Here is a 24858-nt window from a genome sequence, read left to right as displayed (position 1 = left end):
TGATGCCTAGTTTGACCGTTTGATTGGAGTTTGCGAGTGATTGACAGCTGCCTCTGTTGAATGAGCAGCCAATAGGAACGCCCTCTCTCTGAAATGACCTGTGATTGGCCAAAGTCTCCCGTCACGCTCTAGATTTTCTAAAGCCTAAAAACAGAGCCGTGAGGAGGTGCAGAATTGTAGTTATCTCGCAGAACATTTGAATTACAATATACTGAAAGGTCATTATGGATTTTTTGCCCTACTGCAGGTTTAAGGCCTAATTCATAGCTAGAACTGTGTCGAATTTGCAGATAAAAATGCCATGGAGACAAACAGATTACAGCCAGGCAGGCAGACAACACATTCTCACACCATGCTGCCCAACAACCATCCAGTTTCAAGCAGCCTTTCCATCCTGTAGGCCTTGTATTCTGATAAACTCAATTCAAACAGTGATTGAGAAGCAGCCTGTGTATGTGGTCTTGCTAAATGTGCTTGGCATTTTCTTTGCAGGTCATTGGTTTTGGAACACTGCATTCCCATTTCACTTAATGTCTGCTGACCTTTTTGATAGGTGATATTGCTTTAATGGATGGCCTTTTAAGAACGTGCACGGAACATGCAGCTCAACGTGGAGAGTTTACTCACATATTATACCACACCACGTGTCATTTCTAGTGCTATTAGAATGGGCTGGCTAGGGTGGAGCACCTAGATAATATGTCTGCATGCACACATGAACACACAGTTATACCCTGTTTAGCACATTAGAGGTGGGGGAAAATGAATACAGCATAGTATAGTATAGTATGCGTGGCAATATTGTATCGATGCACAGACGTCAAGTCTTTTATTATATAAACTATTAACCTCTTGACTCTTAACTTTCAGAGGTTGTAGCGGGCTCAGTCTTAAAGCTGGAGTGAAGATCCTGGCATCAAATGAAACTAGAAAACCTAAAGAGTCGATTGTCAAGTCAGCTTGTTGGGAAGAACGCTAAATATTGCTCCAAAGTTATGCTGAATTTTGGTGAGAAAAAACTGGCATGGCCATTTTCAAAGGGTTGGACACCAAGATATGCAAATGAATCGTGATAAAATCGTATCATGGGGCTTCTGGGGATTCCCACCCCTATAGCACATGCATCTGCTTATGCAGTGTAAACAGGTCATGAGTTGTGTATGTAGGATAGCTCAAATGCTGGACAGGATTGAACTTAGAGAGCTTGTTTTGAATATTTACCTCAAGAGTGCTGTTGCTGGTCTCTTTTGATAAGAAACAGGGTCCATGTCTAAGCATATGCAGAACAGTGGGGAGACACGTCAGATAATTCGATTCTTATCTTGTTTGTAGGAATTGCCCGAATCCTCGTCACTCCTGCTTTATCTGAGCCCAAATAGATGGCACTGTGAGCACTCTTATTGTGAGCACTATTATTGTGGGTGCTCCATACCCAGACGTTTTTTTTTTTTCCCATTTTGCAAATGGATTTCTACCAAAAGCTTCACAATGTGTGGGTGCTGCAGATAAATTGAGCAGAGCTATTTGGGTGTGTGTTTGTTTGTGTGTGTGTGTGTGTGTGTTTCCCCCAAATGGTAGCGCTGCAAATAGCTTAGTGGTAAATACACAGGAATAGTGACACGTTGCTGTCTTCAGTGAAAGGTGGCACAAAACAGGGAGGCTTTTTGCTTTCAGCTGATACTGTAGTTGGTAAGGTGTCACAACAGAGACGCCGGAATACACATAAATAAGTGTTCAGAGTCACAACCTTGCAAAAAAGTTAATATTGTGAAATTAAATTTACTTCTCAAAGCAATTACTGGGGGGCTTTGGTGTTTTGTGCTATCTTAAACGCTTTTTATTACCCCTTGTGTGTTCATGTGGGTTTTATGTGAGTAAATATTTTACAGATTGAATAAGGAACGGAAACTCCATGAGACTTCATTTTGGCACCAACAGTGTTTTTCATTTCAGCTCAACACAAGAGCTCCTAAATACGCTAACAATTTCCCCATCAACCATCCTAATGACTTTCCAATCGTCTCCAGAACAAACACACTTTACGTCACACCACGTATGAAACACTGAAACAGACAGGTTTTGTCACACAGAAGCGCACACAGTGTAATAAACACCAAGACCCGGCGATGATGAGTTTGGGAGCTCCCACTCAGTCTCTGCGTAACTCAAAGTGCTGTTTAATAATTCATAAAAAGCAAGGGATGAATCGAGATGAGAAAAGACAAGTCTTTTGTGAAGGCAAGAAGCAGAGGAGTTGATCTTGGTTCACAGCGCACAGGCTCACAGGGAGAAACGGATTCTGGGGGAAGAGAGATAGTGAGAGAGAGAGAGAGAGAGAGAGCAAGCAAATAGATATGGGAGAAGAATAATAAAGGGTCTTTGTTATTTTGGGTGCAAAAAGAAACTAACATGCCAGTGAGCTCCGGGGAAGACTGTAGACTTTATAAGGGCATATTCATGATATTTAAAAATTTGGAAAGTATGGAAAAAAAAACAGAGACATCCTAGTTTTGGCTTGTAACGGTAACTACATATACGTACTTGAAACTTGTATTCAAGGAGAGAGAGAGAGAGTAAATAGCATTGGAATGAAATATTTATACACCGCTGAGTGAACAGGTCACAGACCTAACTACTCTTCAATGAAACCACACCACACACGTACAGATAACCTATATACCCGCTCACACAGACGCCACCGACTATCGAGTGGTCTGTAACAGTTTCCTTCGGTTCACCTCATCACACAGTTTGGAAGATAGTCCATCTTACAAACTGCTTTATGATGTTCTTATTCCCAAATCGATATAAGCTTTATGTGCACAGCATGGTAATCAGAGTGAGAGGGAGGATTATTATTTGACGGCACAGCAGGGACTGCGTCAGGTGGTAGGGATGATGCTGCCTCTAAACTGCGGGATGAGATTGTCATATGTGTGGTGTGTTACAGCCATGCTCATTGTCGACTAAAGCAGATTTCGTTTGGCCTATTTTCCGCCTCAAATGTTTTCAGAAACATCTTGTAGTGTACTGTTTAGCTGTAAAATGAGAAAGTTTGTGACCCAGCAGCCATGTTGAGCTAAGCTAAACAGCTAAACAGTACACTACAAGATGTTTCTGAAAACATTTGAGGCGAGAAATAGACATTACAGTGACAGAATATTGATTCATATTTGATCAGCGCTGCCTAGTTTGATCGGAGTTCACGAGTGATTAACAGCTGCCTCCGTTGAGTGAACAGCCAATAGGAATGCTCTCTCTCTGAAATGACCTGTGATTAGCCAAAATCTCCCATCAGATTTTTTAAAGCCTGAAAACAGAGCCAAGACGAGGTGCAGAGGTCTAGTTTTCTCTCAGAGCTCTTGGAATTTTTGCCCAATGGTGCCAAAAGCATTCGGCCTACTGCAGGTTTAAACAATGCTTTAGGCTGTTAAAATAATATGGAAGATGAATTGAGAGATATATGAAGCCATCTTCTAATATCCTGCAAAGCTTACTAAACGACAAGAGAAATAAAACAATGTTTCGGTGATTGATTCCAAACTAGAACTTCCTTATATCTTATTCAAGGGGTCAAGTGTAGTTTTGCTCCAGTCGACAGTACAAGGTAAAAATGAACATGTTTGGGGAGGTAACAAATCAAGTTATTAGGTGTTCCATCTATTACAACTTTCTTCTTTCCAGCCCTCCTCCTCCTCCCATCCTCTCCATCTCCCTGCTCCTCCTCCTCCTCCCATTCTCTCTGTTCCTCTGTTTCTCTTTCCCTCTGCTAATAAATTATGTATGCCATCTCCAACTCACGGAGTGCTGCACTGCTGCACTATCTGTTCTAAATTGCTGCTCTCTCTCTCTCTCTCTCTCTCTCTCTCTCTTCCCCATTTCACTCTTCGCCTCTCAATCTCTCCCCTTCACGCCCCCTCTCTTTCTCACTCTTAATCTCTCTACTCACTCTCTCTATACACACACACACACACACCAACACACACACAAACTCAACTCAACCCCCACCACCAACAACTACCCAACCGTACACTACTCCTTTCTCTATCGGTAGGACCGGCTCTTCTATCCCAGAGTTCCTTGCAGCTCAACTCCACCCCGGAGGCTTCGCTCCAGTACTCTGCCAGCTACCATAGCAACCAGACCCTCGCCCTTAGCGACAGCATCTCCGCAGCAACTCCTCAGCGCAGCGGCCAGGTCGGAGGAGCCGTGCACAGCTACAACCAGGTAGGAAACGCTGCTGTACACGGATGATAATGAGGAAGCGTGGAAGTGAGATGATGATGGAAATGTCTAACACTGGCCAAGTGTTTGTCCTTTGAAAACTTGTACAGTTAGCTGATGGACATGTCATTTTAAACATCACTAGAGTTTGACTGTGAAGGTAACTCACCTGAAGTGAGTTTATAAGTACAACTGCATACCGAGAAAGAGTGTTGGAATATACTGTATGCTGATTTCAGATTCCTCGCTCTTCTGTTATTCCATCACAGAATGAGCGAACATCGCCCTTCTTTTTTCCTCTATCCCCCTTTTCCATGCACTATCTTGCATAGCGCTTCTCTAGCTAGTGTCCTCACCAAATGTGGGTTTGTTTGACATCACAGTTGGGTCTAGCTGATTCAGAATCACATTCTAGTAGCCTTACTGAACTGGTTGAGTCACTACAACTGGCTTTTAAAGCAACCCATAGCATATTTCTCTGTATTATGGAGAGGAGGTGAGAGACAGGGTTAGACAAATTCCTTAAAGCGGTTTCGAAGGAGGCAGGTAATCATGTGCTTGTAGCCCAAAATGAGGAGATAATTACTGTAAATGCACACAGAGAAATCTCAGCAAGTGTCTTGTTTATAAGGACTTGAGAAGTAAAGCTGGAGACAAAGTCACACATTAATAACAGCAGTGTGCTGATGAAGAGAGGAAACCCACCTAATTACTTTCCAGCCTTCAGGAGCCAATTATTTCCATTATTACATTTTTCTGTCCTTAACATATCAGTGTATAGACACACGTGCTTACACACACGACTTTCAAACAGACACCCACATATATCTGCTAGATCAGCGAGCAGCTGCGGTGCTTCATTAAAAGGTATCGCCAGAGTCTGGGGCGAATGATGCATTTGTGATAGCTAGTTATGAATTAAAAGTAAGAAGGAATATTTTAGGTCAATATTTATGAACCAGATGATTATTTAAAAAGGATTGCAGCTCTTTGAGAATATCTTTAATGCATTTTTTCAAGGACATGCACATGTTTTCAGTAAAGTTTCCCTGACGGGGATGTGTGTTTTGTGTTGTGTTAGTTTCTCTTTTGCAGTGTGTGTGTGTGTGGATATGCAACACAGCCTCACAGCTGTTTTGTGAAATAGTCACGAAATTTAATTTATTTGATTCTAGTACATAGACACGAATTTCCCTTTTTTTTCGTGATGCTCAGCACGAATTTTAACAACGTGTTTTTTGTGCGTTTTCCTACGAATGTCCAGCAACACGTGACGCATGTGTCAATTTCCGCTCCAGTCTTTTCAAATTAAAACCTACTTCGTTAGGTGATGGATTGATTTGGGTAGGCTTAGGCAACAAATTACTTAGTTAAGTTTAAGAAAAGATTGTGGTTTGGGTTAAAATAATACCGGAAGTGCATGGCGTAACTTAAGTACGGAAGTTACGTGACAATAACTACTTAGTTAGGTTTAGGAAAACATCGCAGTTTGGGTTGAAATAACTCTAGAAGTGCTGTAATTTAATTACGGAAGTTACGTGACAAATAAATCAACTTTGACTTGTGGTTTCACACGGGACATGAACACCGGTCTCCTGGGCGAAAGTCTGATGTTTTTTGAACCACCTATCCATCCTGACCTTTCTCCCTATGTGGCGTTTGCCGCTCTTTATACTTCCCGGTTCACAACTACGTGGATTACATACGAAGTGATTTCGTGCTGACCATCACGGAAAAAAAAAGTGAAATCCGTGTGTATGTACACGGATCAATACATTCAATTTCGTGACTATTTCACGGACTGCTGTGCGACCGGGCTGCTATATGTGTGTTTGTCTGCTCATGTATGTGTGTCTTTTGAAAGGTGAAGGAGGTGATATCCGTCTTTGTGAACACATTCATTCATTTCCCCCCCTCCTTCCAACAGTCTCACCAAAGCTCATTTCAGAACTGGTTTCAGAGAGAGCTTCCATTCTTTCCCTTAATAAGTAAGAAATACAGAACTGAAAGATAGAAAAACAGATAGACAGGCATATAGATGGATGGGCAGATAAGGCAAAGGGAGCTTTTATTCTGTATGTATTCTGAATTTTGCAATATATCTTGTCCTCTGCTTCCCTTGTATTGCAGTGTTCCCGTCCTCTTTTCTCTCCCCACTTCTTCCTTCCCTGTCCTCTCCGCTCACCATCTATGTCTATGTGAGCATGAGTGTGTGTGTGTGTGTCCTCCACTCTGATGTTTTGGGCTTGTCACTGTAATGGGGCCAGTGTTGTCAGCAGGGCTTGTTGCTCATGAATAGCTTTACGCAGGCCAGTGCTGCTAGATGGGCAGGTGCAGCTTCCATGCGTGTGCAGTATACATGCTTGCAGACATGGGCACATGGGGGTGTTTTTATTTCATGCACTCCATGCGTGTACAAAAGTTTGCACAAGTGGCCGTTTCAGGGAGACTGAGAGAGCACGTTGCTGCTCTTCTGTAGGGTATTTATAACCCTGAGAGGCCCCGCTTTAATAATGCATGGATACATGGCACCTCAAACATCCCAGTGTTTTACCGGAGGAGAAAAAGAAGCAGCACTGCAAGACGACGTAGAACGGGATGGAGAGAGTGCTCTCCCTTCGCACGGTGTGCCAGGCATTCTATTTATTAGTTAACTCAGCCAACAATTCATCTATACTCATCATTTATTTACCCGGTGAATCCCCCATCCATCTGTTTATCTATTCAATCACCCACTCACCTCTTCATCAGTCTGAAGCCCACTTCTGTCTCACTTTGCATCTTGATGACTGTAGCACATATGCAGCGTTGGAACACAATCAAGAAAGATAAACCATTAATAGGGTTCTTAAACTCAGTTCTGTGGCCTGCATCTCATCAGCATTAGATCTCTCACTTGGCTTCATAACCTACTAAACTAACACAGGGGACTTGTATTGGAGATTTTTACGGCGCACACTGTTCTGGATAGTAGCTCACATCCCGATTAAGATCTCTCTCTGACTGTTTATAGACACTTTGAATAATCCACTCTCTAAAAACTCTTATCCATGTGCGCAAACAAACGAGTGACATCAGTGTTTACTAGGGCTGTCAATTGATTAGATTATTTAATCCTGATTAATTGCAAATTAGTACGTTTTTTATCTGTTCAAAATGTACCTTAAAGGGAGATTTGTCAAGTATTTAATACTCCTATCAACATGGGAGGGGACAAATATGCTTGTTTTATGCAAATGTATGCATATATTTATTATTCTAAATCAATTAACAACACAAAACAATGACAAATATTGTCCAGAAACCCTCACAGGTACTGCATTTAGCATAAAAAAAATGCTCAAATCATAACTTATCAAACTCAAGCCCAACAGGCAACAACAGCTGTCAGTGTGTCAGTGTGCTGACTTGACTATGACTTTCCCCAAACTGCATGTGATTATCATAAAGTGGGCATGTCTGTAAAGGGGAGACTCGTGGGTACCCATAGAACCCATTTTCATTCACATATCTTGAGGTCAGAGGTCAAGGGACCCCTTTGAATATATAATATAATAACTTTACTCATATAGTACCTTTCACCTTTTCAATAAAAGCATGATAAAAGTAATTAACATCCAGAACTTAAGATCCAAACAACATAAAATAATATAAATACAATATAAAATCATATAAATACTTACAATGCGCCATCAGTTAAGAAAAAGCCATAATATGAAAGTGAGTGTTAAGAAGACATTTAAAGGAAGATACTGAGTTTGCCTGCCTGAGGCAGGGAGTTCCACAGCTGAGGATCTCAAGCATTGATCAGGCTCATAGGGAGTCAGCAAATCACAGATATAGGCAGGAGCCAGACCATTCAAGGCTTTAAAAACAAGCAGTAAAATCTTAAAATCAATTCTAAAACTCTAATTCTTATTCTAAAACAAACATATGGCCATGCAAGAATTTCCTCGCCAAAATTTAGCAAACATTTGGAGAGTTATTGATGCCTCCTTCACGACAAGCTAATATGACATGGTTGGATTTTCTTCGATTTTCTAGTTGAATATGATTCCAGTATTTTCTCTCTCTAGCTTTAAAACTGAGCCGGCTACAACCTAAAAAAAACGCAAATTGCGTTAATGAGTGAAAGAAGTTAGTGACGTTAATAACGCGTTAATGCAAATATGTTTTGTGTTAACTTTGACATCCCTAGTGTTTACATAACACACCTAAGTATGCACTTATCATAGGTAATACATATATAATACAGTGCATTAACAAGACAGCATTTTAGTAATGTGTTTTACAGTTAATTGAAAAAACTACAGCTAGCAGTGACGTCTTCCATTATTCTAAGTTTAACATGTCGTGTTTCTTTTTACATATGCGGCATAAGTCTTGGTAACACCAGGTTTTCTCACTTCTAGAGGAAAGATGAAAACTAGAGAAATGCAATTTCTGGGGATATTGAGGTGGGATTGCTCGCTGCTGAGAAGCTGACGCTGAGCTGCATTGCTGGATCGACAGCCGGGAGCTAAACTGCATTGCTTAAAAAGCTGGAAGCTGGACTGTACTGCTTCATGTATTGCTGGGAGCTGAACAAAATAACATGATAAATGGCTAGGACCTAAACTGCATTGTTGGCTTAACTTTGTATGAAGCGGCAGCTGAAAGAGTATGAAGAGTTGGAAATAATAGGAAAGAGATAAATGAGGCAAAGTGTAGTGTAAGTAAAGAAAGGTGTTGAAATGAGAGTTGTAGTTGGTTGGAATAAGGGTAAAGCAGAGGTCTGTGCAATAGAAGGAGTTGAGTTGTGTCAAAAATGTGGGAAATGGAACGAGCTAAAGTCACTTTGTCTGTCTTGTTTGGTTTGTTTTTAGTCTGAGTTAACATTGGAGTCAATGGGCCAGTTGGATGGCACTTTGAAGCTCAAAGCGCAAAATGCGAAAGCCCGTTTGCTTAGTTACATTGGGCCTCGTGCAAGATCCACTCGTACGAACAGATTTGTTCTTAAGTGCCTTATACGAATAATTTAGGAGAACATTCACCAACTGTCTCGTATTTTGTATTTTCTCTTACGAACAGAATGTATGACCTGCCGTTGGAGTCGTGTGCAATTAGTCTACTGTTATCCAATGGATTGCATATTTCATTACAAATAATGAAAAATAAATGAATAAAATCCTATGAATTACGCATCATAATTACATTGACATTATCCTTTTTGACTCTGCAATTTGAATGATAATATAATTCTAAATGTATTTAACGATTTCCTAAATCATTTAAATTGGCTATTGATGCTATTGTACAGTATAACACTACTCAATATGAACATATCCAACTGCAAAACAACTTAATTTATGCACTAATTGAAGGTAAATTTGTCCCTGTTTATAATATATTCAACATGTGTAACCAAGCTGTAATCAGGCTCTTGGAAGGGAGCGTGTCGCCATGCTGTTATATTGAGATTGGGAACTAGGAATTGGGCAGGACGTATAGCCTTATATGGTATCATTGGGGCATTAATTATTATTAATTACGCTCGCATTTACATAGGTGGCTTTCATCATGTTTATGCAGGTCATGTACGGTTACAGTTATATGCAATTGTTCTTGCATGAGGTCCAATGTTTGTAAGAGGACTCATTTTTCCATGATTTGATAAAAAAAAATATGTATGAAGAGGAATTTGAACAGATATTCTTAAGAAGAGTTTAACCCCACCTTGCATGCGATGCCACCCACTCTAACTCTGATCATTTCTAACTCTGAGGGACGAATACGAGACAAACGTTAAATATTCCGGAGAGTATGAAAGATACAAACACTAAAAGTGATTCAGATGATATAGCCTCACTGAGCTGAGCAGTTTGAATGAAGTTTCTACATTGAATGGTGTTGAAGTAATTAGGTGCCAAAAACTAGAAGGAATGAGCATAATAAAGAGAAACCGAGAAGAACATGGATGGATTTTCATGAAATTGTGGCTTTTTCTGTCATGGATCATGAAAGTCGACATCAAAATAGATTTATTTATGGAAAGTTGGCAGAAGAATGAGACTTAATTTTAGCTGAATATACTGAGCAACTGAGATTGCTGTTCTGACAGTTCTAAAGAAATCATTATTGGAATTGTGGAATCAAACTCGTGGAAGTTGTTGACATTGAGTATATCTGTCAGTGTAATTTTAACAAAAAATATAGTTGCAAAATCATTTGTGTAAGAAAGAAGAGAGGCAGATATTCAGTTTATTCCTGCTGCAGGGCTATTGAGGAGTGTGCTAATGAGAGATGCATACCCACAGCTGATTTTAAATAGGACCGTGGCCTCAGATTTGGACTGTAGCAGTGATTCTACCAGTGTGTTTACCATCCAGAGTTGTTGGTTTGGGAGTAAAATTCAGCCCATCCTTTGTAGCTGAGCCAGGTTAAGTTACAGCTTCCATCAGGATTTCCTCCTTGTGTGTTGAGATCAGGGTGGATCAGCAGCTCAAGGTTGAATGCTATACTCTACCCTTCCATAAGCACTTCCACATATACACAGACACACACGGTGTCAGCATGTTACTGAGTCAAGAACATGTAAGACGATATATGGAAGCTACCGTAGCTCACTGTATATTTTACCCAGCTACCGTAGCTCACTGTATATTTTACCCATCCTTTCAGTCCCTATCTCTCTGCCTCCGCTACTCTCCCTGCCTCCATAAACTGTATGTCATGTTTGTTTTTTTTTATGAAAGAGACTGCTAATCCACTAAGCCAAAGATAAATCAGTTTCCATGACCCCTCTGCAAACAAAAGCAGTGCTGGAACCAAAGGCCTGTTGTCTTCAGCAGACACGCTTTGGCTCATCGCAGAGGAGGAAAAATAGAACCAGAAAACTGCCATTCAGAACATAATGGGAGAGGGTGTGCCTATGTGTGTGTGTGTGTTGCTATATTTATCCAGGGTAAGGTTTGCTGAGCAGGCACGCTTTGTTTCTTTCTACCAGCCGTTCTGCTCTATTGTACAGCTGCAAATATTCACACCTGGAAACGGTTATGTACAGTAGCTTTCTAACTGAACTCCAGATTGTTTGCGTGGGTGTGTGTTGTCATGTTGTGAGACACTCATTATTGGATCATAATATGTTTGCGGTCATTTACATGGTATAATGGAATTGTGAGCATTCATAACGTTAATGCGAAAGAACAGAAGGTTTGAGTATTTCAAGTTCTCCGACTGTCTGAGAGTAACTGCAGCGATGATGACAGCGCTCCAAGGTGACTCAGTGACTGTGCTTGCATAATGTGGCCTTGTACAACTGCAGCCATGTCAGACTAATAATAATGTATTTGAATCCCCTTTACAGCTTTAAGCATCAACTTAAGGCTATATGAGGCTCAGTGGAGCACTGGCATATGCTCTCCCCTTCTGTCTCTGCAGACTTAGGAAGATATATTCATTAGGATCGACGTATGATATGTGGTAGAAAGTCTTCTCATGCTTTAAAGCGGAAGTAGGTGGAATTAGAGCTAATATGATTAAAAAAAGTTTTTACAAAAAGGTCGCGATATCCTGACAGTAGTGCATGAGACAAGTGATCTGATAAAAATAATATGCGTCTGTGTCCTCCTGTGATCCTAATGGCATCTGCAAGATATCACAGATTTGATCAGCGCTGCCTAGTTTTGACCGTTTGATCGGAGTTTGCGATTGATTGACAACTGCCTCCACTGAATGAACAGCCAATAGGAACGCTCTCTCTCTCTGTAATTACCTGTGATTGGCCAAAGTCTCCCGTCACAGGATTTTTAAAGCCTGAAAACAGAGCCATGAGGAGGTGCAGAAGTCTAGTTATCTCTCAGAACACTTCAATTAAAATACGCTGAAAGGTTATTATGGGATTTTTCCCCAATGATACCAAACATATTCTGCCTACTGCAGGTTTAACCAGCAAAAATGTTAATTTTTCATCCTTTGAATTTGGTTCAAAATGAAGACATACAAAATCAATGTGTAATTTAACAGCTTTCTCTTTTGTGTGATTTTAATAACAGTTTAATTTATTTTAAGGATTTGTTGGTTTTGTATTGATATTGAGGTTTACGTGATGACAGATGATAGATATTAAGACATGAATACACTATTGACTGTGTAATATTTCCCTCCACTTTAGTAGGTGGTGCAACAAGGCTTTATGAGAAATGATTTCAGTCAGCCAAACTCCCAGGGCTTCATGGCCTGCTTCTATGAGTCTGTTTGAATCACCTTCTTGTGTTCTGTGGGGATTTCATTACGAGCTGCTCTAGGTTCATTCGAGACTCCTCAAAGGCTCGACTGTACTCATTGTGCATAAAAGGTTTTGATGGCCACTTCTCTTTATTCTTTTTTATCCCATTTTTCTTAACTCTTGTCTCTTTCTTTCCCTCCTCCCACACTAATCACGCCCTATATTCATCCCTTCTTCCCTGCCATGACTCTTCCTCCATCCCTTGCTTACCCCACATCCCCTCAGGTGACATCTAGTCGTGCAGCCCAGCAGCAACAATCACAAACCGGGGCAGGGTCAGGTAAGAGCTCACCTCGCCTTCTCTTCCTCTCTGTCTCTTGTTCATGGAGATGCAATGTCTTTATAATAAATTAATCTGACATAGCATGAAGCACTGTGGCTACACAGAGATGACATTTGGAGACGCTGACAGACAAGCATGAGAATCTGAATAAAAAAAGTTGCTACTAGCAGAATGTTTTCAGAGCCTGCAGTATGTGTATCATTTTTAGGGCTGTCAAAGTTAACGCAAACTTGTTTTAACGCCATGAATTTCTTTAAGGCATTAACGGAATTTGCGATCTTTAGGTTGTAGGTTGATGTCATTCTAGCTTGTTGCAAAGGAGGCTGATTAACGCTCCAAACATACGCTACATTGTTGATCATCAAACTTTGGCCTAAGGTGTTCTGGTACCAAGTACACTTATGATCAGCCTATGCTTGAACATGGTGTTTGTTATGACCAATCCACAACGAGCGCAGAAGTCCAATAACAAAGCAAGACTGAGATTCAGATTGGGGCAGATCATTTCTCCCAATCACCCCGCTCCTGGTTCCTCCACTGTTGCTCACGTGAGCGTTGAAGTCCCCCAGCAGAACTATAGAGTTCCTAGGCGGTATTTTTTCCAAAACCCACACCCAGAGACTCTAAAGCCGTCTACACATGATCAGCGGTAAAATTGCTCTGCGCTGGCTGTGCCATTGTTTTCCTATGGGCTGAGCGGTGCTGCACGACTAGGCAGAAGCCGCCAAGCCCTGCGCTCAAAGTTCAAATTATTTCAACTTTGACCTCGGCTGCCGCTGACCTTTCAAAGCGCAACCAATAAGAACAACTGCAACTGCTGTTGTTGTTGCCGCCTAGATCAGTGAATGGCATTCCTTGCGCTCTTTTTGGGGGGAAACATTTTACCTGCTGCCTCTGCAAGTCTCTGCGCCCTACCTCGCGGTGACTGAAGAGCAAATCTCTTATCATGAGAAGGCAGCTTAAGAATCACTGACGCAAGCCTCACCACATTCTTACTCATTCTTCTGCTTTACACCCCATTTATTGAGTTTTCTCTCCCTTCCCTTGTCCTCCAGGTATCTACTACTCCAGCTCCACCTTACCCGCCCAGCGTGTCAGTTCTCCTCTGTCTGGAGGAGGAGGAGGAGGAGGCTCGGGTTCCGGTTCCCCAGGTAAACTCCAACGCCTGGGATCAGCCTCCGACGCACCGGGGTACTCTACCACTCAGCGCTTGCCTTCCTCCTCCTCTCCCAGCAAACAGTCTCCCGGTACTCGACTGGCCAAGTCATACAGGTAGATTTTGATGTATTTGGTGTTGATACTGATGTATGATGGGGTTTGAAGGTAGATAAAGGTGATGGCATTTGACATAATTACTATATTTAACACATCAGTCTCATTCATAGGTTTTACAGACAGCATGAGAGGAGAGATAAATAAACAATGAACGACTATAGAATAGAAAAAGCCTGTTGGCATGCATTGAATATAAAAATACTCACATATAAGTGCATAACTGTGTATGTGAAATGGAATTAATCATTTCAAGTCATTATTTTTCATCGAAATGATGTTACTTTGCCCATTTGTCTTCCAGCACCACAGTTGCTGTGACAACAGCAGGAGGGGGCGGGTCTCCCCTGAGGGTCGCATCTCCACCCAACTCTACAGCAGCAGGGGGAGGGGCCAGCTCATCATCGTCCCCTCTTCACCAGGTACACAATGTTACAGTCGTACACTTGTAAAAAAGGAAATGCACTTTGTGTCACCATAGTATTACGTAAATACCAACATTATTGTGTGCAGAATGCATTCAAATTGCATTGCAAATGCTACTGGTTATAAAATATTGCCATGAATGACACCAAGGCAACTGCAACAGGTCTAGAGTTAGTGCAATTGTGAACTCTGTTCCCCAAAGTCTCAGTAAAATCAATATAAACTAGGGCTGTCAAAGTTAACGCAATAATAACGCATTAACGCAAATTCGTTTTAACGCCACTAATATATTTAACGCATTAACGCAATCAATATTTTGGAGGTTGTAGCGGGTTCAGATTGAAAGCTAGAGTGAAGATATTAGTGTCATATGAAACTAGCTCCAAACTTACGCTAAATTTTGGCGAGGAAAAACTGTCATGGCCAATTTGTAAGGGGTCCCTTGACCCCTGACCTCATGATATGCAAATGAAAATGGGTTCTCTGGGTACCCACGAGTCTCCCCTTTACAGACAGGCCCACTTTATGATAATCACATGCAGTTTTTAGGGCAAGTCATAGTCAAGTCAGCACACTGACACACTGACAGCTGTTGTTGCCTGTTGGACTTGAGTTTTTTTTATTTTATTTATGTGAGGGCTTCTGGATAATATTTGTCATTGTTTTGTGTTTTTAATTGATTTCCAATAATAGATATGTACATATATTTGCATAAAGCAAGCATATTTGCCCACTCCCATGTTGACAAGAGTATTAAATACTTGACGGATCTCTCCTTAAGGTACATTTTGAACAGATAAAAGAATGTGAAATTGATTTGCAATTAATCGCGATTAAATATTTTAATCGACTGACAGCCCTACTATAAACATTGCTGAATAACTGAAATATGTCTCACACGTGTGCATGTGGGAGCATGACAAGGATCTTCTGTGCACACAGAACCTTCTTCCTTCCTCAGTGAAGTAAATTGTGAGATCATGTATGTCTCTGTTAAATATTATCCTGACCTGGTTCGGTAAATTATTTTGATATCATGGTTTGGAAGAATTCATGTATTTCACCATATCATATGATTTTCTACACATTTAATCAGTTATGATACAGATAGTAGATTTAGAAAGTGATTTGACAATAGCTATTATATGCAGCATAATAGTACAAAGATTATTAAGTACAGTATTCACAGCGCTAAGGCCCAATATTGGTATTTCTTGAACAGTAATTGACAGTTGTACCATTCTTTGTAAGTATTATTATATATAGTCAGATTGTGAAGTCATACTATTGATCGATGCTAAGCGGCTGGGCGTTAGAGGGAAGATTATATTCTTGTCCTGACAAAGAACGGTGTAGTGCAGCTCCAGAGCAATTACAAATCGAGTCATATCTTCAAACAAAAATCTATATAAGTCACTTTTACTTCTTCAAATGGCTAATCTTCAAATAGCACCTTATCTAAACCCTGGTATCGTAGGTAAATGTGTTGGATGCTTATATCCAATATCTCACACTGTACCATGATGAAAAGTACTTTCTGCGTGGGTGTTCTCAGTATAAATTACATCTTTAACTGTAAGTGGTTTTGACATGGTTTACACATAGTGCCAGTTTTAATTTATAAGCCCATTTTACAAAGGTTTCTCATTTGGATATAGACACGAAGTAAATTGGCAAAGTAAATAAAAAAAAACAGTGTATGACTGAGCTTTTTTACAATTTTTATATATGTATTTGTTTGTCTTTGCAGATGAGTTCGGGCATAGGGAGCTATGCCACTCTGTCTCCCAAACGACTGGCAGCTCACCACGCCTCTGACCAGTACAAGATCTCCCACGAGCTCTACGCTACTGCTACACTGCAGAGACCTGGCAGCCTGGCAGGTGGGAAATCCCACACACTCACGCAGTCACACATGCACGCACACATAAACCCAAACACAAGTGTAACTCCACCACGGGCCTTTAGTAACCTTACTCTGCGTCTTACTGATTACGCTGCTCTTAAACCAATTGCACTGTGAGCAGTAAACGGATGTAAGAAAATCTCTCGTTGTATCTTTGAGTGTTTGTGTCTGCTGTTGATCCAACATCTTGTGGCCCGTATTACATTTCAATGTCACGGTCACTCGAAGAAATGTCAAGTTCTGCTTTTAAGTCTATTGAATTAGCCATCAGTGTGTGATCAATGTGTTGCGGTTGTTGTGGTTATCTACTCGTTATGTCGCGACCCTTGTACATACTTCATGGCTGCCCTTAAGAACTTCTGTATGAACGCACTTGCTCTTCTGAACTTACATTATGAATTATGACCTGTTTATCAACAGGTTTGTTGTGACTATACCAGACAGAAAACCTGCTTTAAAGGACCAGTGAGTAACGATTAGGTGGATCTACTGGCAGAAATGGAATCTAATATTAATAAGTATGTTTTCTTTAGTGTATAATCACCTGATCATAAGAATTGTTTTGTTGTCTTTACCTTAGCATGAGCCGTTTATATTAACATAGTCAGCGGGTCTTCTTCATGGAGTCCACCATGTTGCACCACTATGTTTCAACTGTAGCCCAGAACAGACAAACCAAACTCTGTTAACTTTTCCTGCTTGGGCCGAAGTCGATAACATTACTCGCTCCCGTTGCCGCCACTCTCTTTCTCTCTCTTGCTTCACCACTCACTTCCCACGTACACACACACTCTACGCACTGGCTCGGCTCCCAATGGCTCTTGATAGGGCCATTTGCATTTTCGCGTCAGCCACCATAGCTCATAATCTCCTCACCTCACCGCTAGATACCGCCAGAATCCTTCACACTGGACCTTTAAGAAGATGCAAATGATTCTGATTGTGTCGTCGAATAAGATATATTTACTGTGTCTGTGAGCTGAATGTATTAGAATGACATTGGTCTTACAGTACAGGCAGCAACAGACTTTTATTCGCCCCTGCAGTTGCATTGACTAGTTAATGGCTTTCTCTCTTAACTCCACAAAATTGAATTGGCTGAATATCAAACTGAAAATGAAAATGTGTTGTGGAAACTGTTTATGGTCCATTGTGTACAATGTTATTTTATGTATTTGAGGTTGGCTGTTTGTGTCTGTTTAGATGAAATACTGTAGATAGCCCACTGTTTCAAGGACTTTTAATTCCCAAAGCTTGTATAAGTGTCATTCAGAATAAAAGTAGATTAGATAGACTTCCTTTTTCATTTGGCTTTACTCAAATGCATGATTTTTCTTTCTTCTTTTTATACATTTATTTGTAGCATAGTATAGTACATATCTTCACCATTTTTTGGTGCCTCTATTACAGGGTCCTTTGCCACAGGTTGGCTTTTTGAGTGTTTTCAATTTTTCACGCAACATAAAAGAATTATTTGACAAGATTAATATTGATTAAACCGGGCGGCAGTGTTTTGAAGCCATGGAGTAAGTTAAATTGATTGGTCTTTTAAACATGGAGCTGTATTGATGGAGAACATAACCTTCATGCTTTACCCCGAGGGCATAACTGTGATCTCGAGGCAACGCCTGGGGTTTCATCTCTCCTGAAGACTTTAAATGAAGAAGAAAAGAAAAGCACTGAGGCTGAGCAGGAATGATGGAAAAGAGATCTCTGACTGTCACTATAAATAGCAGGCCGAGGTCATATGTTTATGAGAATTTGCTTTCATGTGCTTGGACTATACCGCGCTGTGGTTGATTGTATCAGAACAATTTAAAGGCAACTTATCAATCTTGGAAATGCAAGATATTGTGGTACTCCCCATATTTCCAAAATACCAAGAATTATTTGTAGCTGCTGTTAGTCAGATGTTTGCTTATCCTTAGTGGGCAACATCCTGCTGGAAAAAGCACAGTAGAGTTCATGTGAGTGGCCTGTTTGGAGAGGTACTTAACAGCTCTATAGCACCTACTCTACAGTGGAGTTAAGCTGTGTAAAACCGGCATCGCCTAAAAAAAGAAATGTCCTCTCTGTGCTTTCTGCATGAAGGGCCTGAGTGATACAGTTTATTGTGTATAGATGTTGCCATAGTGACGCAATAGCATAACACCCGCAGCTGAAGAAAGAATGACTAAGACCTTTAAGCAAATAGAGATAATTAAAAGATATTAGTGAATAACATAAAATTGAGATTGGGCTTCATTGGCTTTAACACTGACTGGTGGTTGACATTGGAGCCTCTGGCATCTGCGGTGATATTTATATGGTCCTGTTCTATTTTTCATTTGATTGGCCCAGAAAATTGTTAGACGTATATGATCATATTTGAGTCTTAAAGCAGCTTAAAGCAGCAGTAGGTAGAATTGGAGCAAATATGATTAAAACAGTTATTTTCATTAAACAGTCACTATATCCTGACAGTAGAGCATGAGACAGGTGATCTGAAAAAAAATCACGTGCCTCTGTGTCCCCCGGTGTCCCCCGGTGTCCCCCGGTGTCCTCCGGTGTCCTCCGGTGCTCCTAATGGCATCTACAATATTTCACAGACCGGAGGAAAACAACCAATCAGAGCCGAGCTGGAGCCTTGCCGTCTCTGAGCAGCTGTCAATCAATCGCAAACTCCAAATATGAATCAATATTCTGTTACTGTAATGCCTATTACTCACATAAAATGTTTTCAGAAACACCTTACTGTTTAGCTGTAAAATGAGAAAGTTTGTGATCCGTCAGCCATGTTGAGATCAGTTGAGGAAATACCAAGCACCGCCCACCAGCCAGAGCAAACTTTCTCATTTTACAGCTAAACAGTACACTACAAGATGTTTCTAAAAACATTTTACCCTGCGAAAAAAAGGCATTACAGTAACAGAATATTGATTAATATTTGATCAGCGCTGCCTAATTTGACCGTTTGATCGGAGTTTGCGAGTGATTGAGAGCTGCCTCTGTTGAATGATCAGCCAATAGGAGCGCTCTCTGTCTCTGAAATGACATGTGATTGGCCAAAGTCTCCCGGCATGGGCTAGATTTTTTCAAAGCCTATATCTCTTATCTCTCAGAACACTTGAATTACAATATGCTGAAAGGTTATTATGGAAGTTCTGCCCAGTGATGCCAAAAATATTCTACCTACTGCCACTTTAACTTGACAGATACAGTATACTACTCTTCGAATTACAGTAGGCACTGTACATGGTTATTATGAAAGAGATAATAATGTAATATCATACTTGTTTTACTGTAGGTGTGATATTTAGTTTGCTACTTGTCAACTAAACAAACATCCCCGAGGCATCAAGGGACCAGAGTTTTTTTTTTTTTTTTTACATTTTGTTATCCCTTTTAAATATTTTACAGAAGGAAACATCTCGGGAGGGCATCTTACTCTATTTTTCTCTCACTGCGTCATTCTATCTTCTCGTCTTAAAGTTCCCTCTCGCTTTTGAAAGAAAGAGGTCAGTACATTCACGAGTGGGCCCTTGCGAGTTAAAAAAATAAATGAATAAAGAAATAAAACCGACTCCCCAAGACTTCAAAGACGAACGGGATGAAGGAAGAGAGAGAGCCGGGATGAGTCATGCCGTTAATGGGTGTGTCCATGACTCTAATTAGCACTCCTTCATGCATATTCTGACCATCTCTGCCTCTTTCTTGCTTCGTTTTCCTCTAAATTCACCTCATTTCAATTGAGCTCAATGGGTGTTGTGGCATCCAAAAATGTCCATCCACTTCTGTCATTTTCTCAAAATCTCTTTTTTTTCTCACTCCCTTCTGACTCTCTCTCCGGCTGCTGCTGGCTAGCAGAGTGTGACAGGAGACAACCTACCTTTGCGTTAGCAAGGAGGTAAACAGGCCAGTCAGTTAACCATGCTGAAAGGAGGACACAGTTGCACAGCCTCTTTGCCACAGTCATGCTCAAAACAGGCATAATGAGGCAAACCAGTGCTTTATCATTTGCCATGGTGTAGTACAGGAAGTGCAGGCAGTTCGATAAAGGAGGTTTAGGATAACAGATTCCTGCTGAGTGTTTCTGTTTGAGTATTCATAGTGATTCATCTTTAAAATACTCTCTTTGACTTGCTTTATTGGACAAGAAATAGACTCCGATCCTAAACTAGAGCGTGGCATACATGCTAGTGTGTGCACTTGATCCTATACTGAGATGATTGAACGCCTCACATGCATCGATTTCTGATATGATCTGAAGGGTTGTGGGGTTTTGACTGTATTAAGTTGATGGCGGATACACACGGAGGTCTGAAGTGATGCACTCATCCCCCCCACTTCCTCCGCTGGAAAACGCCCGGCACGTGACTCGCCATCGATTGAGAGCTAATGCGATATGATACGACGTTAGCTCCACTGGACCGTCTCTCTTTCTCTCAGTCACTCATAGCTGTGCATATATGAGTATGTGCGCGGCTTTTCACTTCATCTCCTGCCGTGTCACCAAAGCCCTCGCTGACTCGTCTTCATATTCCCCACCGGGTCTCCTCCTCCTTTTTCCTTTCCTAATTTTAATTTTGCTCCGTGTTTTCAGAAGGAGGCCTTACATTTGTTCTGCTGTGTAATGAACAAATGCCTTCTGTCAATGTCTTCCTCTGCCCTGTGTGTGTGTGGGATTCCTGCCAAACATGGAGCAAAGAGGGGGGACACTGCATCTCATTATTTTATAGCTGACGACCAGCAATGTGTTCCAGGGAGATTAAAAAAAATGAAATACAGAGGCATCCCTCTCTCTCTGTCTCGCTGTTTTTCCTCTGTCTCTCTTTATATCTGCCTATTTCTTCCTATCTCGTGTGTTGCTATGCATGTCTCCCTTTATTTTTCTGTCATTTTTCTTTTTTTCCGATTTGGTGCATCTCTTGCCCGACCACCCACACAAACACACCCTTATCTGTCCACCATATAAATAGTGTGCTGTCTATCACTTGGTGCTCTGTAACACACACACACACACAAAAGCCCAGGGTGAAATGTAAAGGTCTAAAAACACAAGAGTCACATACTAGGTCTGCTTTTTGTTTTCCTCTCCTTTCCTTTACTGTCTTTCGCCCATCATCTCCACACCTGTTTCTTTTCTTTTCTCTTGTCTCTCTTGTGTACCCATCCATCTTCTGCCACATTAATTTGTCTTTATTTCTTTATTTCTTTCTTTCACATCCTCTGTATATGTTGTATCACCTTCTCCATCCCCACCTTCCCATTCCACCTTCTTTCCATTTACTGCACGAACTTTCAACCCATCTTACCTTCCCCTATTTCCTTCCTTCATTGTTCCTTACCTCCTTGACATCTCTTCAATTCCTCTGTCCCACCCTTCCCCACCTCCTCCACTGTACCTCATTTGACTCTCCCTCATTTTATCCTCCCTCTTTCATCCTCTCTCCGTATCCTCCTTAACATAATTTTTTCTCTTCCTCTCTCTTTTCTCCAGGCTCTCGTGGCTCCTACAGTAGTCAGCACAGTCAGGAGCCCCTTCGGCCCTTGGGGTCCCCAGAGCACCACATAGATCCCATCTATGAAGAGCGTGTCTACCACAACAAGGGCCCCATGAGGAGCCTCAGCCAGGGCCAGGGGCCGGACACAGGCCCCTATCGCAACAACACCGGTAAGGCCCTCCCTGCATTTGTAGAATCAGGGACAGCTATGCAGTTTAATTTGAGCATTTTTGTGTTTTTATTCACTTCATATGCTGTGTTTGTGTTTTTTTAGAGCTGAAGTTAACATGATTATAACGCGATAATAATGCAAATTCGGTATAATGCCACTGATTTCTTTGCGCAATGCAACTTGCGACTTTTAGGTTGTAGCAGGCTCAGTTTTAGAGTGAAGATACTGGCATCATATGAAACTAAAAAACCTAAGGAATCCATTGGTATCAACTATGTCATACTATCTTGTAGCAAAGGAGGCTAATTAACGCTCCAAACTTAGTCTAAATTTTGGCAAGGAAAAGCTGGCATGACCATTTTCAAAGGGGTCCATTGACCTCTGACCTTAAGATATGTAAATGAAAATGGGTTCTATGGGTACCCACGAGTCTCCCCTTTACAGTCCTGCTCACTTTATGATAATCACATGCTGTTTGGGGCAAGTCATAGTCAAGTCAGTACACTGATACACTGATAGCTGTTGTTGCCTGTTGGGTTCGAGTTTGCCATGTTGTGATTTGAGCATATTATTTTATGCTTTAATTTAATCGATCGACAGCCCTAGTTTTTTATAGTTTTAAACCTAGAATGTATCCTGCTCAACTTCTCAGTATCTTAAAGTTGAAGAATTGTGTCCTTGATCAGCTGTGGCAACAGACAGCTTATAGATTATAAACAAGATCTGACTTGAATCTGCCTTTAAGCAAACTTAATAATTGAGCAGGGATACATTTGTATGAGGAGGCAAAAGATGTGTTCATTAGGAGCTGAATTTCCATCCATTTACGTAATTTTGTCAATCAGTCACACAGCACGCATTCACCTCGTGTTAATTGCTGCTCGCTTACCCAGCGTCAGGTTTAAATGATATAAAGATGCAACATTTTTTCCAACATGATTTGAGAGTTGCAGCCCTTTTCCTGTTTTGGTTGTTAATGTTCTTTTTCTTCTTGCTGTGTAGTTACTCCCACACATTTTCCAACAGCTGCACCCAACCCAACAACAAATGGAAAAAATACATAATAGAGAATAAAGAATAAGGAATATAGAAAAGGCGATCGCCGACCCTTTTGTTCCATGTTATTTTTTTTTTCCAGTTGGGAATGAAGCACAGCTGGGCACATTTTCTATCAAAGTCTCACAGTCAGACGCACTCCTTCTCACCCGCTCTCTCCGCAACTCCATTGTTGCCAGCAATGTGTTTTTAATAGGGCCTCATTGAGTTTATCTCAATGTGGGTTTAGGTACGCCGTGTTAATCCCATTACCGTATCATACCCACATGAAAACACCCAAGTCGGTCACGCCACGTTCACAGCTCCCTCGATGTCATTAACCAGCCTAACCTTAATAGCTATCATTAGCATTTGGGTCAGAATCATAGCAGTAAATATGCCACTCTAGACCAGCGTTTGACTTGATCAGTTTGACTCACTTGAAAGGAGTGAGAGTTGCCTTTAAGCACAGCATTTGAAGCGCATTTCAGAGTTGGGCAGGGGGGTCGTTGGGTTTGCTCTTATTCTTGGGAGATATTGCTTTGATTAGTCGGTGAAATCCTGAACAATGCATACTGTACAGCGATAGGATTGTATTAGCAAGCAGGAATTAATTAAATAAGTGCTCCTCAGAAGTGTGCAGAGAGGATCCACTGTTATCTATAATTTACTGTGTCTTGTATTTGTAGTTTCAATAGATGGGTATGAGAGAACTCACAAAGGAAATTTGTACTGCAGCTATGAAAATCAATAGACTGTGGATCAGACTGTGTACATTTAATTGCAACGCTTGAGGTTTACAATACGCTTCTCCTTTGATTCAGTATTTTAATAGATTGTCTCATGTTGTTTGAGCTAAATCCTCCTTCAGAGTGTATCAGCACGAGCCTTTTTCACCTCACACGCAATCTCCCTCCTACTGCTCTCGGCCCATGTATCTATACGGCGGTAAATCAACACACCAAAAAGATGAACAGCACCTTGAAGTCACTGGCCTGTTGAATTAGGGCTCGGCCTTTGCGCAGCATGTTTTAAAAGTCATGTTAATAGTCTGTGCAGCGACTAGGAGGTTGTCTAATAAGGATTCATAATGCATGGAGTGATAGCGCATAGTGAACTGATAAGGGCTGTGCTGACATGGTGAGCGGTAAGTCATTAATTATGTCATAGCGTCTTTTCTTGGCAATGGCAGGCTCACATTATTGGTTCATTAAGCTGGCATGGATCAATGTAATTAATGCTATAAGTCATTCCTGCGGTGGGAAGAGAATGGAGACGTTTTTGTGTGCGTATTTCATTCCAAAAATTTGCAAAGCTGGGTCTATATACGGTGCACGGCGTCGGGCTAATTCAAGACCAATTTAAACAAGGCACTTGCAGTCAAATGAAGCTCACAGTATTCATTGAGAGCGTGGGCCACCACATTACTTAACTGGACACTTAACCATGAAGAGGAGCTGCATGATACAACAAAAGCAATTTAAGTGACTATAATTAAACATGCGCTGCTTTTTTTATATATATATATAGTGGCTGTTTCCTGACCCAGCTGAGGACAGAGAGACAGTAGGAACTCCAGCAGACCTGTAGTCTTTGGAAGTCTGTTGGCTTGTGCTTGTGGACGGCAGTTTGACAACACACTTGACAGTTCAGTCAGGTTCTGTTTAGAACACTGTCAATTGGTTAACCTGTCTGTCTGCTCAGTTTCCATTTCTCCCCACGCTTCACAGCTCAGTTCACGTCAACGTTCATCATTGTTAGCCTGGCCTGGCTGTGTTAGATAAACCGCAG

The 24858-nt window shown here is 41.1% G+C and overlaps 2 protein-coding genes across 4 annotated transcripts in view; one reads left to right on the top strand and one right to left on the bottom strand.

Annotated features, from left to right (window-relative positions):
• The window catches only part of ctnnd2a (catenin (cadherin-associated protein), delta 2a), a 315831-nt gene that overhangs the window by 142005 nt on the left and 148968 nt on the right, over window positions 1-24858 (top strand). For all 3 annotated transcript variants that reach the window (XM_074621862.1, XM_074621863.1, XM_074621861.1), the window contains exons 6-11: window positions 4055-4227; window positions 12716-12770; window positions 13829-14045; window positions 14350-14467; window positions 16222-16354; window positions 21857-22030. In XM_074621862.1, coding sequence (XP_074477963.1) covers window positions 4055-4227; window positions 12716-12770; window positions 13829-14045; window positions 14350-14467; window positions 16222-16354; window positions 21857-22030 — 870 coding nt within the window. The remainder of the gene's footprint in view (window positions 1-4054; window positions 4228-12715; window positions 12771-13828; window positions 14046-14349; window positions 14468-16221; window positions 16355-21856; window positions 22031-24858) is intronic.
• The window catches only part of LOC141759643 (beta-1,4-galactosyltransferase 2-like), a 301777-nt gene continuing 284033 nt past the window's right edge, over window positions 7115-24858 (bottom strand). Inside the window, exon 3 of the transcript XR_012592168.1 lies at window positions 7115-7124. The gene's annotated coding sequence lies outside the window, so the exon portion shown is untranslated. The remainder of the gene's footprint in view (window positions 7125-24858) is intronic.

The sequence above is a fragment of the Sebastes fasciatus genome, chromosome 21, assembly GCF_043250625.1.
Source record: "Sebastes fasciatus isolate fSebFas1 chromosome 21, fSebFas1.pri, whole genome shotgun sequence".
Taxonomy (NCBI): domain Eukaryota; kingdom Metazoa; phylum Chordata; class Actinopteri; order Perciformes; family Sebastidae; genus Sebastes; species Sebastes fasciatus.
Note: the sequence above shows the minus strand (reverse complement) of the source record. Positions and strands in the feature narration are given on the sequence as shown.